Here is a 17576-nt window from a genome sequence, read left to right as displayed (position 1 = left end):
AAAAAAAAAAAAAAAAAAAAAAAAAAAAGAAACAACAAAAGTTGCTGCAATTAATGTGATTTCTTTTTAAGTGCATAGTGTGTTTTGTTTTTTATAAATAATTACTTACCTCCGGTGTGTGTGTGTGTGTGTGTGTGTGTGTTTGTGTGTGTGTGTGCGTGCGTGTGCGTGTGTGTGTGTGTTCGTGTGTGGAGTGGTGGGTAAACTGCCAAAGAAAGCTTGCTTTATAAAGCTGCCCAACGCCGACATCTTACTTTGACACGAAACTTCATACTTTCTTTAAAAGTAATTTAGCAATTACAACTGTGGCTATACTGGTGAATTTTCTCTTTAAATGGGAAAATGCAAAAACAAAACATTTAAAAACACCTACACCTATCCATGTGTACAGGTCTGTTCATATGAAATGAATATGCATTTATATGCTCTGAGACAATGATCTGGCTCCTCAGCAAACCCATCAGTGAAGCGGCAGGGCAAAATAAGGAATGCTTTTAAAAAAGGTTAAAATCTTCACTGTCTGGCAGATGGGGAGTGTGGCCTGCTCGTGAAGACCCTATAACAACCTCTCTTAGCTGCTCCTGGCCCACCATTACAGTATCTCCCTGATCAAATGGATGCCATCTGTCTGGCTGGGGTTCAGCAAGAGTGCTACAGCAAGCTGGTTTGCTGGCTCAGCCAGACGCATCCTACCTTGTTCTTTTGCATACACATAAGCTCATTTTCTTATCCCACTCTCTCTCACAAACAAACACAGGCGAACACAAAGAGGTGAGTTCAGCCATGCAAATGTCCAGAGGAAACGGATTTAAGATGGCAACTGGGATCTTGTGACAAATGACGTGTAACAGGTAAGTGGTAAATGATGATGGATGGTAGTGTAATCTTTGGATAGGGACGTGAAATTGACTGTCAGAATTTTCTGTTAAAATACATCGTTGCCTCCTCTAGCTGGCACTCGTGAACAAGAGCCGCACATCCATGAATTTTAATTCACTCTTGTATCCAACCTCAAAGCATGAGGGAAAGCATTCTGCCTAGGTAGCAATAAGAATTTAACACAATTACTGAGTCATTCCCGTCTGCTTCCTAAATGTTTCACACTGTTATCAATATTAAACCTACAACTCCTGTCTCTTATTTTGATTTCTATCTTTCACATGTCGAGTACACATGAAAGCCACATTCCTACTTTAAGGCTCTTACATATAAATGATTCTATAGGTGGTTTTATTGCAGCTCTCCCATGTAGTTTAAGAGTCCTGGCAGAGAGCTGTGGCACCTGCAATCATTCCCTATCACATTCAAGTTGTAGGTGTGTTCACAAAAGCTTGCGATTCCTAACTAGAAATTTGTTTCCATTGTGAATGCCATTAGCATCACTAACATTAGCACAGTACACCTTTGGGTAGAAAGAATGAAAGAGGTTAGGGCTGCTCGATTATGGCAAAAATGATAATCATGATTATTTTCACTGAAATTGAGATCTTGATTATTTGACGATATTTATTTAACCCTTTAAGACCTACTATAGAACCAAGTCCGCCAGAGCTGATATAATTTTTTTCATGTTGTAGTGCCATTTGTGGGAGCATTTCGAGTTGCTATACAACTGTTATAGCCCATATTTTAATAATATGTATGCATTAAGTCCATAGTAACTACATTAATTGCAAAAAAGTGCAATAAACTACAAAAAAATTGAAATATTTTTTTGTTTTTTACATATATTTCTACTTGGAGAAATTTAAGAGGTTTATCCCTCAAAACTTTAAATACAAAAAAGTTGCAAAAAATAGTTTACAACAACAGGAAATTTATTTTGAGTGTCTTCATAGTTTTATTTTGGAGATACACAATTTTTATATACTGCAGGAAAAACGAAAAAACAATCCTATGATGCAAATTTGCAAAGAAAACAGCAGGTGCATCAAAATAAACTATTTCCAGCAGTGCAATTTGAGTTCTAAGCATCCCAGAAACTATTCAGAAAAGTCAAACATGACCAGTATAGGCTTTTAAGGCCTACAAGTAAAAAACTACATTTCCGCGAAAATGACGTCACTTCCGGTTTCGGCCAGGAAATGGCGGACATGCGATAGTTCGCGCTGACGTCTGTTTCACTGTGGGAAGTGTTACGAACAGCTGATCGGATCGGCAAAGCGTGTTTCTGGAATATTATGTTTTTGTTCCTGCAAGCGCTTTTTATGCAATTTTTGCAAAGCTATATGTGGAAGGAAACTGTGACCGAGGACAAGCTGATGGCATAAGATGTAAGTACAACTCCTCCGGTTTCATATGCAAAAAAAATTATTGCGCTAGCTTACGTGGTTCTGCACCGATTTAAAGGTTAACAATGACTTTAAAAAATAATATAACATAGTGTGCAACACCACTGAAGTTTTTTTTTACCTCTTTTCAACCAACGGCGTCACTCTCCTCTCCAAATAACTCCTGCTTAGCTTTCCGAGCTTCCCTCGGGTCCTCTTAATCAGCGGTCTCCAACCTTTTTTGCGCCACGACCGGTTTATGCCCGACAATATTTTCACGGACCGGCCTTTAAGGTGTCGCGGATAAATGAGGGAGGGGCTAATAATCGGCTCAGTCATTTTTAATGATCGTTGAAAGCCCAGATCGTAATCGTGATTAAAATTCGATTAATTGAGCAGCCCTAAAAGAGGTCCCCTTACTTTCCGTTGCTGTCATTGAATAACATCTGATAGATTCAACTGTTGAGCTTTCATCTCCTCCAGATCCACAAAATCTCCCCTCATTGATTCAGTGCTGAAGTGGGACTCAAGTTAATTCCACATGTGTTTTTCCTACAGGTAGGTGATACATTTATCACACACACTTTGGAGCTAGAAACTTAAAATGTGTATCCGCTTTAAACGATTAAGGTTGTTACATTTCTCTATTGATCAATACATTTATTTTCTTTTAATTCTTTACATTTTATTTCTTTAGAATAGAATAGAATAGAATAGAATAGAATAATCCTTTAATTGTCCCACAAGGGGAAATTTGGTAAAGAAGAATTTGTTTGGTGTAAATCTCTCCATTATTCCTCCTAGTGTTTTATTTGTGTCTAGTAAAGAATCTCAATAAAATACTATTTTTCATGTTTTTATAGGTTCAACTATTTACAGAATTAACTGGATCATAGATTACTAGCACACTTTCCCGTAAGCATGCTGCGTGTTTTTGTTTGTGAGAGTGTCACATGACAATGGTGTAGGCGTGTGTGACGTCCGTAGCAGCACCAGACGTGTGTAGATCAGCAATGGATAATATGGAGTTCGGGAGACAGTACGACCATGCAGCGTTTAAAGCTTGGAAGTACTTACATTACTTCAAGTTTTATTCCGTAAGAAGTGACAAAAGCATTAGCGTCCGCGGTAAACTCTGCGTGGGAAGAAAACTTCTTCTTCTTCATCTTTGATTTTATTTATTCTTTGCTGTGCTTTACTTGCATCCGTTTACAAAGAGTGAGTGTAAACACAAAACATTTTATTTTACATGCTGAAATACGCAGAAAATAGGTTTAAATGTTAAACAATTTCAACTTCAAGTCAAAGACCGTTGCATATAATTTAATTTTTGCTTAATGCAATGTTCATAAAATTAAAAGATTAAAGCTAATTTAAAAAGCATTTTGAGTTTATTTTGTATTTTTGATTTTCATATGTTACATTGCAATAATGTTATGTGCTTGTTTTGTTATTTAGTTAGGGTCTTAGTTGAGTTTTAGTCTAGTTTATGTTTCTTCTATAGCTCCTGACTCATGAGTCTTTTCCTGTCCCCTGTGCAGTCTGTCATGTGTCATTTCTGTGTTAACATTGTCAAGCTTGTGTTGTCTTGTCTACGTTCTGTTATGTTTCCTGTTTTACTTTGAAGGGTCTGGTGTTCCATGTTCAGTGTGTCTAGTTGTACTTCCGCTGTGTCGTTCAGGTTCATTTGTGTCAGCTGTTTCCCCCAGGTCTTCTCATTTCCCTCAAGTCTTCCTCCATTCAGTGTCGGGTCGTCTGTTTTGTCAAGATTCATGTACTTAGTTATTTTAATTATTTTCAAGCTTCGGTTCATGTTCAGGTCTCTCGCCATAGTTTTTGCATGTACCCGTTCTGATTCATGTTCAAGTTTTCATGTTAGTGTTAGCTTATCCCAGTTGAGGTTTTAGTTTAGTTTCACCTTTGTTCACCTTGCCTTGTTTTTCTGTTTCGGTATTCAACCTAATAAATGGCTCACTTTTTGTAATACTTAGTTTCCTCTCTTCCATGTCTGCTTTTTGGGTCCACACCACAAACACACCAGCTGCTCAGCCGTGACAGTTTTTCCTTCCCACTGTCACCAAGTGATTGTGTATGTCTAATTGTTGTAGTTTTCTCTGCATTATTGTACGGTCTTTACCTTACAATATAAAGCACCTGGAGATGCTGTTGCTGTGATTTGACTCTATATAAATTAAGTGGAACTGAAGTTAAATGAATTAATACTTTTGTCCATATAGTGCAATTCATCTTAAATTTAAAATATAAAAGCAAGCAAACACAAAATAAAAAAAATACAAATAACACTGAATGTTTTCACAGTTCTGGGACTGTGGGTAGAAAGCTAGGAAAACTAACTTCTCAAACTTTACTGTGCAAAACAAGATATGATTACACCTAAGCTAACCTAACTGGTTATATGCGACTGTACCTGAATGGTAATGTTAGCCAACATCTGTCTTAGAGTAATAAAAAAATAAAAAAATAATGATGTATAATAAATAATGAACATTGGATTAGTATTTCCTAGTTCCATCTTCTTCTGCTTATCCATTTCACGGTCACAGAACAGCTGGAGTCTGTCTCAGGTATCATCAGGCCAGAAGCAGGGTACATGTCATGTCATCAGCTGGTCACAGGGCTAACACAGAGAGACACTCTCACATTCACATATTTAAAAAATCAAAACAAACAAACACAAAAACCCCATTCAAATACAGCTTGCGCGTTGATGATTACCATAGCAATGAAAACAAGTTCTTATTTTTTTTTTAAAGGTGTATAACACTGAAAATTCCTGTGAGTCACAAAAGGTAACAGCATTTGATAGAGCTGGAAGCTGTATGACACACATCTTAACACCTAGATACCATCAGACTAGGGCACTAACAAACAGAAGGTTCAAGGTTGTGAAGCCTTGTTGCAAGTCAAAGGGTGCTGAATGGAACGGATATATTTTCTGTTTCCATCTCAACCAACTAATTCCTTTTTCGGAGGCTTCCTTTCACACATTTCCTTTCCTTTGCCTTCACTAAGTATGTCTTTACCGCCGCACTTTTAGCATTTACTCGTCTACCCTTTGGTATATACCACCAACTGCATTATGCCAGTGTAACAAATAGTTATAGCTCTTTGGATTTGTACTCCCTTAATCCTGCCCTCGCTGATGCTTTGGGTGACATTTCTCATTTGCTGAACAGTTTAGAAAAAAAAAAAGAAAACGCTGTCTGCCCTCTCATGTGAAACATCCAAAATTGTAATAACATCACTATAGCAACATTCTGCTGCACAGAGACACAGTCTGGCGTGACTGGCTGCCAGCACGTGCACAGCTCATCACCACCCCAACAAACTGTTAAAAGCAGCATCCCCTGCTTAAGCCATGTTTCATGCTAAGGTTATTCTCAGTCATGCAAAGAAACGTGAACAAGATGTGAACTTATCCAATATACAGCCAGATGGAAGAATAATGCACAGAAGTGTTGCTTAGGTTCATGGTCCTTCCACACGTTTGCCTATCAAAGGTTTAGTACGACTTACACTTTTTTAGAATAAATACACTGTAAACAAGATTTAAACAACTTGCATTTGCACAATAAAATCGTTTTTAGATAATTGCATTAAAATGCTTCAAAAGGCACTAAGATCACAAACATGGTTCCAGCATAGGGATGGAAATTAGCTGAGTGCCATCTAGCAGACAGCTACTGGCTACAGCTGCATGTGTCACTCTCAAAATATCAATACAGGTGTGCACAGCCTTAGTAAAACATATATTTAACCCTTAACACTATTTAAATTGATGTGAAGCTACAAAATTAGCAATAGAAACCAAATGCATTTTTAAACTGGGGAGTAAACTTTTCATTTCTGCTTTAAAGTTGTGCATTTTAACATAACCATATGGAGACCGACTTGCTTTTGGAGCTTTTCAACTGGCCATGGCTTCCTTTTTAAGCCCCAGAGGTTGCCGCCTGGTTCTGCCTCTTTCACGCTCTACCCAGGCTCTACCCAGGCTCTACCCCTTGGCTTAAACCAAACAGTGGTTTTCCAGTATGAACGTATCTGACACAGAGACTCTCCTGTTGCGTGCTACATCTGAGAAAGGGCAATTTCGGACAAAGCCCAGGCTTGATTCTCTCTTTCGTGTGTGAAAACGGCTTAAGATAGTGATTGAATAGGCTAGTTTTATCCCTTTCTGCCAGCTCTCTGCCTGACATGCATTCTGCAAAAAAAAAAAAAAGGAAAATGTAGCATCAAGCCAGACAAGTTCTTTTCAGTCCACTGACTGTATCACAAAACATTTTCTGTATTTTATTCAGCTAAATCAAAAACCGATGCTTTGATTGCACCCCAGAGAAGAGGGGGAGTTGTTTTGAGATATGAGCGTAGCTCTATGCAAGGGCTGTACCCAGTAAGACGAGGGAAGAGGTGGAATGTAACACTAAAAGGTAAAATACAGTATGTTAGCCAGAGGTTCTCCTTCTCTGTTCAGCAAAACACTACACAGATACGATGATTCTTTGGATCTGCTGAGAGTGAAACTAAAGCCCTTTTTTTTCTTGACAAGAGCGGAGCACATTGGCTCTATGAGTAGAATTTTCATTGCATGCTCTTGCCAAGTCACCCACATATACACAAATGTGGGACATAAATGGCTGAAATACAAAATGACTTGGGAGAAATAATGCAGCAGTTAGCTTGTCAAAGGAAATCGTGTATACAGCATGAATCGGGTAGAGCATTAACTGCATCAAACCAGAGTATCTAATGCAGCCGCTACATTGTTTTTTGTCATTAACCTTAGGTCTATACATTGACCTGCACAGTATACCTGTGCACTAAATCCTTAATACAGACGTGCATCCTCTGTGTAGATATAAGCAAGGAAATAACTTTGAACCCGATCTTAGCTTGAATATCCCACAAAAACTCATCTGCAGCATAACAGTTGATGTTTTTGTTTGTCTTTCACGAAGGAGCTTAAGCTCACAGGCCTTGATGTGGACTCCACAAGGACACGGAGGGAAAAAAAATTGTATTATCATAAAAGATGAGGTGAGGGAAACTGTTTTGCATCGGTACTGTTCCAGCTCTCTTTATTTAGCATGCATGTGTGCCTCGCGGTGTATGCCTCGGAGAGGGCTGAAATCCACAAGGATGGGAAAAAGATGTTATGATCAAAGAGAGCATGCAAAGGTATTCCGTTCTATTAGCTCGGTTCCAATAACACTCTTCTTTTATACACATGTACGGCAACCTCATACTTTTGTTGATGCCTTTTGGGAGAAGGCTGAAAAAGTTCCTCGGAGCAGGCATTAATTCTCATTTAAACTCAACTCACAGAACTTACAGAAAGCAGGTCAAAAGGTCTTTTTGTTGGAAAAAGCTCAGTTCCTCAAACCACTTAAACCTCTGGGATGTGAGACGAGGAGGAGAAAAATCCTACACAGCCTGCCTGGTTGCCTGAGGTTCTAAATATTATTTCCTTTCAAACGCACACTGCAAATTTTAAGATAATTGGAGCTAAGCACAGCTTTTTTGTTTCTTTTTTGTTTTTTACTAACACCTCAAATGAAACTGACATATAGGGGAGCCTGCGTCTGTACAAATAAGACTAATGTGCATAAGAATAATAAGAGATCAGGCAAATAAATAAAAACAGGATGTCCGGGGCAAGAGAAAGAGAAAGGGCACAGAAGAAAAGAATGAGGCAGCGAGTGAGATGCGCAGCTCCGCTGGGTCATTAGGCTAGAGACAGACACATGCAATTGCCACCTCATCCTTCATTCTCTGGCTCTCCTGGCCAAAAGGCACTGGGGTATTGAGCCATGTTCAGTGAACCTGACATGTGCTGCAGATACTGTGGCAAATGAAGATACACTACAGGGCCCATGGACACTAATTCTCCTCCTCCTTTTTCAGCAGTCTGTCACCATTGTTACTGTGTACAGTATGAGTGACTGGCATATTAATACGAGATGCAAAATAGCGAGAAAACTCTAAAACATGGTGGTTGGAGCAGATTAAAATATGATTTCCTGTCTGTTTATACAAGCATTTGGCTGTGTCCATCTCATGTGTCTTACTCTGTACAGCGGTGATAAATAGTTAGCTGTGACATCTCAACCTAACTTCCATTATTAGAGCGTCTGCTGTCAGATAAAGCTGTGATAAGACAATACGGTGGTGCCTCGGCCCAGCAGTCGCACAGATTCATCCAGACACATCAGACAAGACAAATAGACCTCAGCTAATGCTGACAGAGCATCCCGGGTGGAAAATTTAGACAGACTTTCAATCATTCGTTTGACAAGTGGGGACATATTCAAGCAAGAGATTTCTGTTTCCATAATTCCAAACCCCATAATCCATTTTTGTCCCATAGTCAGGGCTCGAATGACTGGACTGGACTGAAAAATGGAGTCTCCCTGGCAACAAATATGCAACTGAAATTTCATGTTATTAGAAGTGTGAAAGCAATTTTTGAAACACAGAAGGTCTAAATATGAATATGGCATGAGTGTTTAGAAGTAAGGTGTGCATATAAAAGGCAACAAGATAGGTTTCATTCAGAGTGGTGTTCGTGTCCACTTGAAGTCCAATATTCATTATGTTTTGGTCTCCTCTAATATCTGAAGAAGATATCTTATTTTTAGCAGGCAATTCCTTCACTACATTCACTAGCTGGTAGCAAACATTGTTTGTTTGTTTGTTTACTGGTGCAGAGAAAGTAGCATACAGTAGTTAAGCCATTTCCTGATGCAGAAACAGCATTATTAGAACTTAGAAATTTCAGTTGCAATGCATATTATACACACATACCATAGATGAGAATGAACAGACTGTTTTGAACTGACAGAAAGGCAAGATTAACTCAAAAAACCACTTGTTAGAACCAATATACGGAGAAAAGCATCTCAGAAAGTACAACCTGGCAACCTTTCTTTTTACCCAGTTAGCATCGGACCTTGAAGCAGAAGGGCTACAGCAGCAGACTTAGGTTTAGAAACTGTGGTAACAATTTACACTGACTCACCAAAATTGGACAGAAGACTGGAAAAATGTTGCCAGGTCTGATGACTTTTGATTTCTGTTGAGACATTCAGATAGTAGCGTCAGACTATGGCATAAATAAAAAGAAACCAGAGATCCTCGTATCAAAGGTTCAGGCTGGTGCTCTTGGCATTACTGTGTAATGGTACAGGGGATATTATTTTCTTGACACACGTTGAGCCCCTTGGGACCAACTCCCCATCGCTTAAACGCCACAGCCTACCTGAGTCTTGTTGTTGACCATGTCCATCTCTTTATGACCACAGTGTACCCATTTTCAAAAGGCTGCGTCCAGCAGGATAAAGCACCGTGTCACAAAGCTCAAATCATCTCGAACTGGTTTGTTGAACATGACATTGAGTTCACTGTACTTAAATGGCATCCACAGTCACCAGATCTCAATCCAATAGAGCTCCTTTGGTGAAATGGGAGATTCATATCATGGATGTGCAGCTGACAAATCTGCAGCAACTCTTTGATGCTATCATGTCAAAAATCCAAATAGACCATGTTTCCAGCATTTTGTTGAATTGATCCCACACAGAATTAAAGCAGCTCTGAAGGCAAAAGTGGATCCAGCAACTTTTATTTGGTGTACCTAATGAAGTGTCTACTGAGTTTATATATTAAAATAAAGTTGCATGCTGTCAAATGGAAAAATAGGATAAAAGAGCCTACAAATCTTTATTGAGCACCAAGAAACTGCAGAAGTTGTGTAATAATTCTCACATTGCCTTTCATGATGTGCTTTAAAGGAAGATTTTTAAGTATAACTACTTAAGACACTCAAAAGGTAAACTCCCTCACCGCTGCTCGCTCAATAAAACGAAAACAGAATTGATTACTTCAGACTAGACGCAATGTTTTTATCTGTGTACACTGCAAACCATCAGAGGGGGAACTGAGGGGGTGGGACGAATCAGTAAAATGGCCCTTTCCCTTGCATGAGCTTCAAGTTCATTGCTAAAACAGTGATGATGACGTCATGACAGAATGAAACTTGTCTTTAGGATCTGTTTGCTGTCTGTTCACATTTGCCGGACAGTGACGACAACGACATGTACAAAGCAATGCGCGATTTAAAAGCCTCACTGGAATGGCTTACCAGAAGAAGACCTGTAGCACGGTTAAGACAAACCTAATTTGACTGCCACTGGATAAATGAGTTGCTCGGGCAAAGTGAGACCTCTGCAAACAAAACACTGAATGAGTAACATTTGTCCCCTGCAGTGGTTTTAACTGATGCGGCGGAGTAGCTCTTTTGCATCACAATTACCTGGCATTGTGTCTTTTCGCTCCATTAGCATAAGCAACCCATTTCACTTCAGTGAGATGCTACTGAAGGGCTCGAGGAGCCCGGAGGCAATCGGGAAGCCGCACGTAGCTACTGTATGAATAAAGATGGCAGTGATGTATGATATAGTAACTATATGCTTTGTATAAATAGAATGGATGTGCTACATGTAACTGGACTACTCTGAGATAAACATGGGATAATAAGACACAGATGTGTATCTCGGTATGCTGCTAGACAGCTGGGCGATGTGAGACCTGTCTATTTTAATGCTCTTCACATTCTTAAAAATAATTGGTGAAGTGAGCCACCCATGCTCGATAGCACCTGCTCACTCAGTGTGTCACAATTATCTAACATCAGAAAAGAACAGGATCTAATCTACCATCTAATCACTCCAGGATTGTGAAAAATACTCCCGAGCACACGCAGTTAAAGGCTTCAGATGGAAAAAGACCGCTCGCTGAGTAAATAAATCCCAATGACACGGCAGAACTGTCACAGGTGAATCGGACTACGTTTGTCGAGGGGGCACATGAAGCAGTGAATCTTCATTCATTCATTCATTAACAGATGCAAGTGGCATTTTCAATAAAGTCACAGCTGGTGACACATCTATCAGTAAGGCAGATTGTACAATGCGACTGTACTGTGCAAAAAAATAAAAAAGTTTGACAGTTACCTGAGATTTGGTCATTTTAGAAGTGGTTACTCAGGAAAGAACACAGAGAAGCTCATCTACTTTTCCAGTTTGACACATTAGTGAAGCTCACCTCTAAGTGAATATCTGATTATGTGTGGAGGGGAGAAAAAAAAGTCAAGAAATGGTGCACAGGCGATAGAAAGCACCAGTTCAACCTACAGTCCTTTCTCCCCTCTTGCCGGCCATAAAACGCAGTGTAATAGGATTCCTAAGCTTTTCCAGTGACTGCTTCCACTATCACACAGACATTTAAGTGCACTAATCCATGACAAATTGTCTCATCTGATCCATGACAAATCGTCTGAAGGGCCGATAGAGACGAGGAGATGAAGGAGGGGTGGGCTGGGGAATGGGCGGCAAGAGGATGAAGAGTCGGTGGTGGCGGCGGCGGCGGTGGTGGGGGTGACTGGTGTGAAGAGAGTGCTGCTCAGCACCTAAATGATCAGACAGTTATTGCCTAGTTTTTTAGAAAGGTTGCTTTCATTACCTTGAAGGGCATGCTGTGTGATAAAATGTGAGCGATCACATAGCGCTGATGAGCTCTCCACCTAAGCCTGCCATTTTCAAAGCAATTATAATCCCATGTGGAGGTAGATTATAGGATTTCACTTCCTTTGTTGGCAAAAGGCCGGATTTGTAGATGTCATGTTCGCAAAATGAATGGTTCTAATTGAATTTGTGTGATATGTAATTTATGATTTTCATCACCCAGTAGTTACATTTTGGTTCTTTTTTTTTCTTTTGGGGGAAAAAATGCTATTTTAAAAAAGACACACACAGACTGACTAAATATTCATTTACAAAAAAAAGATAACAGATAAAACTTAACAAACAAGAAAACTGAGCTTATTCAGAGGTCATACCAGAACCTTGCATATTATTGATTTAAATGTGTGTGCGTGTGTGTGTGTGTGTGTGTGTGTGTGTGTGTGTGTGTGTGTGTCTTGTACTGTACTACGTTGTATTTCAATATTCACCAATGCACAAACGCTGCCAAGCAGATAAAAAAAAATTCCTTTTCATCCACTTTGCAAAAATAAGATTAAGGCATCATCCATTCAAGTGACTGTAATTACATTGAATTTTCTTTTGCCATAAATTCTCACACTAATTAGTCCCCATCGTTTAATGAGGATGCAAATAAAGCTGATTCGATGACGAGAACGCAGCCTATGCGCTCCTACCTTCCTGTGGGTAGCACGGATGGATCGGCTGTTCAAAAGCACCAAAGTGACGAGATTGCCACTGTGCGTTCCTCCGCCTGTTCGCGCCGCTAACTCCGAGCTATTGTAATGAGGAGTGTGACAACTATGGAAATGAGTTCCAAGTTTTAAAGAAAAAAAAACTGTGTGTGCGTTTGGTTCTTAAATCTGTGAAGTTAATTTCTTAGAGTTCCAAAGTGCTGCAAGAGAAATCGTATATCTTCTGAAGTAAAAAAAATAATAAAAAATCAGTTCATACTGTGTATATGTACAGCTTCCAGATGTCAGTGCTATCCTCATTTACCAATCTGGCAGCTTTCCTAAATCAGTTTCATAGTTTAGGTTTAACACCCTGTATCCCGTCTGTTTTTTATCTCCCTAGAAAACTCCATACATCTAACTGTTACATAAAGTTAGAGTTAAGCTCTGTGGTGTTTTGACAGGATGTGTTCTCAGAGCTGGAGACATGCTGCCTAATTTAACCAACATCCCTGCTTACGGTTATGCTGTTGCCCTTACTTGACCATGTGATGCATCTTGGCTAATCAAAGTAATTACGTGGAGGGGTTTTTATTTTCCACCTCAAAGAAAACTTCTACAGCGACAGAGCATTATGCCACATTGAACAATGAGCTCATTAAAATGCATTCCAATCATCTGGGATTAGACTTTACAGTCCATTTCAGATCAATGGATAAAAACATAACAGCAGCACCACTGCATTATTTATCAGCCTTTTCAGTTAGATCATAGCCCCCTTTTGTGTTTTTACGTGTAACATGTTTCACGTCCATGAAAAAAATAAAATAAATAAACTTTTTTTTTTAAATCAGTGCATTTACAGCTGACACTCACAGTTGATTTCATATTCCAATTGTTTTTTTCTCTGACGAACACCAGATAACATAATTAGTACAAGTGCAGTTCTGTAACAATGCAGATACACCGCAGCACTGCAGCTGACGAGGAATTTGGAGAATAAAACCGGATCCTGTCAGGGTGTGACAGCCTAGTTAGTTTTACAGCTGCACCTGCTCTATTAGATCCAAGTCTCTCTTAAATAATAATAAATAATAAAACAAAGCAGCGGCTAAGGTGCTGTTATATCAAGACTGCCCCTCTTGGTATTGATATATTATAAACTGTACGCTGACTTCATGCATGCAGCAAGGGTAAATAGGTAGAGCACCTGCTAAGTATAACTTAATGACAAAACTCTTATCAGACAACGCATTAGGGAGCGTGTTTCATTTTATCATTAGGAGGCACAAATTCTCCATTAACTTCTGCCAGCAAATGCACTGACAATGTAAATGCAAATTGGTTACACTGAAAACCAGTACTATTTATCAAGAGTGGCCTGGTTTGTGCAGCAGCACTCTTGGCAATGAGAACTTGTGCTCACTGTGCTGGCAGGTGGGGAGAGTGCATAGCCAGGCTTGTGTGTGTCATGTCACATTCAGCTCATCTGTCAATGTAGTGGATTATTTCTTGAGAGACCAGAATTGGCTTCCCAGAATCAGGGCACCATCAATCTTCAGCCGCACGAGCAGGACACGCGGGAGGCTGTGTGAAGCGGAGGCTCGCGGGAGAGAGTGCGGCGCCGCGCTTCCCGAGCAGGTGACGAAGCAGTCGGGCAACTCGTTACTCAATCGCAGCATCAGCTGTGTCTATGGCGATTTGTCACTGAAACGTTTGGAGAAATAAATAAACAAACAAGTGCAATGTGAAATCTTCGCCCAATCTGTGGTGCCTTATTTTAACGTGTGCTGTGAGTTACTGTTGCAGGAGGCAGAGAAGCTGATTTCTCAAAAACTGTTAGCTGCTTCAACAGGCTGGAAGATAACATGACCTTCACTTCCCCTCCTCATATATATACCCACACAGCCCCTTCGCTGTGGGTTTTTTGTTTGTTAGCTTTTGTACCACTCAGTTTCTCAGGCAGTCTGCCAAGCTGCATTCACAGAGCCATGCAAAGTAATTTCAGGGCATGTTTTCTTTAAAGGTACCAACCTCCAATTTCAGCATCATCATCTCAATGAAATGTATCTTTTAAAAATTGTGACTTAATAGCAAACATAAAGCATGTTAGTCTAATGTAACATTATACTTCTATTCACAAAATATGTTTCAGTGCTTCATGAGGAAAGCTCTACTGAAACTTAACTTGCAGTAGGACCATGCAGCACATGATATCATTCTTTAGAAACACAGAAACATCCGCTTATGGAAAACAGCAGAGCGTGAAAGCCAATGGATTTTTCAAGGCAAGACATCTCTTTCTTGCCACGTCCTACATAGCCATATCTATTTATATCTGAGGGTTCTGGCCTCAATGAAACCAGAGAGCTTCTCAAATTATAAAATCAATTCTAATTCAAATATTCATCATAGCATTTCAATTCTGAGAGAGGAGTTCTGGTTAGATCGGTTAACGCCACTTCACGGATGAGTAAGATTGATGTCAGCTTAATCCTCTAGAAAAAAAAAAAACCCAAAAAACATGATATACAGTAAATTGTCCAGTCAGACAACAGCAGCTGGAGGGGATGCATTCTGTGAGCAGTCAGATGTGATAGAACAATGCCTGCTGGGAAGTCTGCTGATTAGGACTGTAAAACTTCATAATACACTGGCAGACTAAGATTATAAGTGCATTGTTCTGCACTTGTCTATTTGTCTCTGTTTGTTAAGTTTTAAAGTTTTCTAGAAATTACTCATTGCACCCGTCTCAGTGAGAATCCCAGAGATGTTATTCAAAATTGAGTGGCCCAACCAGAAACACCCCAGTAACATGAATTAAATCTGGGTCAATCACCCATCTCTGTGTTTGAAACTTGCTACTGAAATGCACCCTAAACACAGCTCCAGTATCCCCACAGCACCCATGAGGAAAGGCCACAGCATAATGGCCTTAAAGACGAGACTTCATTTACATCCCTGTACCCTCCTCGGTGCAGTAAATGCATGAGTTGATCTGTCTGACAGGAAAAACCCTTCCCTATCACCATCTTGTGGTTGGATGCCTCTTCTAAATGTACAAGGAAGGGTGTGGAGGCCAACCACTACTTTTTCCCCCCCTCAGCCCCTTTGGGATCACTGCATTATTCAAAAAAGACATTTACTGAGCCATGCACTTCCTTGTACATCTTTGGCACCAAGCTTGACTTGCCAACCAGTCAAACCCAAAAAAAAGGGAGGAGGAGGAGAAGGGAAAGGGGGGTAAAAAAAAAAAAATGAAGGCAGCCTTTAAAAAATTCATTCTGAGCTCTCTATTGCTCATCCCTTACTGTCTTGTTCCAATTAACGGGGCTGGGATACTTTGAGAACTTTCTATCTATCATAGCTGGGATTTTCATGTGTCAGCTATTCCACAGAAAAAAGTACGCCAGCTCTCTGACATGCTGCTTAAAGCCACCAATGTTCAACACAAGCATAGAGAATTCAATGCTGGATTTTTTTTCCACTTGCTGTGCTTCAATTACTGTCTTTTTGCCTGGCAATGCAACACACACAAAAGGGAACCAAGCAGAAGATAGCATCAATGTTTAACAGCCGCTTGGCATCCACAGAAAGCTCCGCTCCGCACAAGAGTTCAGCACAGAAGTCGCACTTATTGTTAGAAGCTTAAGGAAAGCACTTGCTTTGCTCTAAAAACCTTCGCCTCCCATGTAACAGTTCTACATACACTATAAGCGATTCTGGTAAGCTTCTCCGTAATCAGTGAATTAGAGCCACCTCTGTGTCTACCTCCCCTTTTGCCCTTACAGTGCAGCAAGGCGTCGGGCTTAATTGCCAAATGTTTCCAGTGCAAAAGAGGGGAACATAATTGTCATTTCTATCTAAGCCGCAGTGATCAAAGCTCCCCTGGCTACCAGCACAGTAATGGGGATTTCTCTCTACAGCTTGGCCTATTCGTAACAGTGTGCCAGCAAGATTCACGCTGCAGTAGTCAAGAATTCCACATCGCGACTGTGAATCATCGTTCCACTAGCTAACTCGGAGTGCTGAAAGGATGTCGTCCTCGTTGAGGTCTACACACAGAGATGGGGCGCAGCAGCCATATTTCTCCAATAGGTTGCAAAAAATGTATATGGGTAGGTTTGATTAAATTAACCTAGGATAACGCATGATTAGAGGTAGCTGTCTTTGCTTATCTTGTATGACTGCGAGCACAGTGAATCATCTTGTACAGTACCGTGGCAAATCATCCTGACATACTGCAGCAGTGTCTCGCTGTTGCCTTTTAAACAGCCAAAGCTGACAACTGCTGCCCCATGGAGAGGGCACCATGTTTCACTGTAACAGGGTGCTATGAAGCTGAAATCTGACAAAGAGGGACACGTACCCAGGGTGAGAATGTCAGTGCGACCAGGCCGGGCCACATGGTGCTGTTGGATGGTCTGGTAGAGAGTTGCCTGGCACAGCAGCAGGAAGCCGAGGCTAATCCACATGGCCAACAACCAGGACATGGTAAGGCCGAGTCTGCAGGATGGCACGCCGCGGGGGAGAAACAACAGGGGGACAGGGGCAGAGTTGTATTACAGCATGTCTCCATATATATTTACAACACACACTGTGTTTATTTCATGTGCCAAAAAGACAAACAATGCTGACATCAACCACACACATCAAGACCACCGCGTCGAATACTGTCACCCGTTCTTTGTTTTGTTTTTTTCAAAGTAACACAGCTAATGGGAAGAAAAAGACGACAAAGGGGCTTTGAGGGAAATCCCAGCGGTCAAACACAAACTTTAACATGCTAATATCACACCACAAAAAGGAGAGCAAAGAAACACGGGGAAAAAAAACACCCTGCCTCCAATTTTTTTTAGACTGTAAGAATGATTCACCCCTTTTAGGAAAACCAGAGTTATTAAAAACAACAGCAAGACTGTGTTTCTAAGCACAGGCAGCCTTCTCGCAGATTTGTGCAGCGACTGCCTAATGGCTGGTGAGGGCCAGCATATGGAGACACGCCTTAGCCCTTATTGAATAATGAGGCTCTCCTCCTTTCCAGGTGTTATTAGGGCCTCTCTCCACAGCATACC

General features: G+C 40.4%; 1 protein-coding gene across 5 annotated transcripts in view; it reads right to left on the bottom strand.

The window, feature by feature from the left end:
- Positions 1-17576, bottom strand: part of LOC102297275 (chemokine-like protein TAFA-1) — a 131710-nt gene that overhangs the window by 111543 nt on the left and 2591 nt on the right. For all 5 annotated transcript variants that reach the window (XR_006052896.1, XR_006052895.1, XR_006052897.1 and 2 more), the window contains exon 2: positions 16871-17007. Coding sequence is in view for 1 of the 5 variants with exons in the window: in XM_014341102.2 (XP_014196588.1) it covers positions 16871-16994 (124 nt within the window). In the remaining 4 variants the exon portion in view is untranslated. The remainder of the gene's footprint in view (positions 1-16870; positions 17008-17576) is intronic.

This window comes from Haplochromis burtoni, unplaced genomic scaffold (assembly GCF_018398535.1).
Source record: "Haplochromis burtoni strain Fernald_Lab_line unplaced genomic scaffold, NCSU_Asbu1 Contig_451, whole genome shotgun sequence".
In the NCBI taxonomy this organism is placed as follows: domain Eukaryota; kingdom Metazoa; phylum Chordata; class Actinopteri; order Cichliformes; family Cichlidae; genus Haplochromis; species Haplochromis burtoni.
Note: the sequence above shows the minus strand (reverse complement) of the source record. Positions and strands in the feature narration are given on the sequence as shown.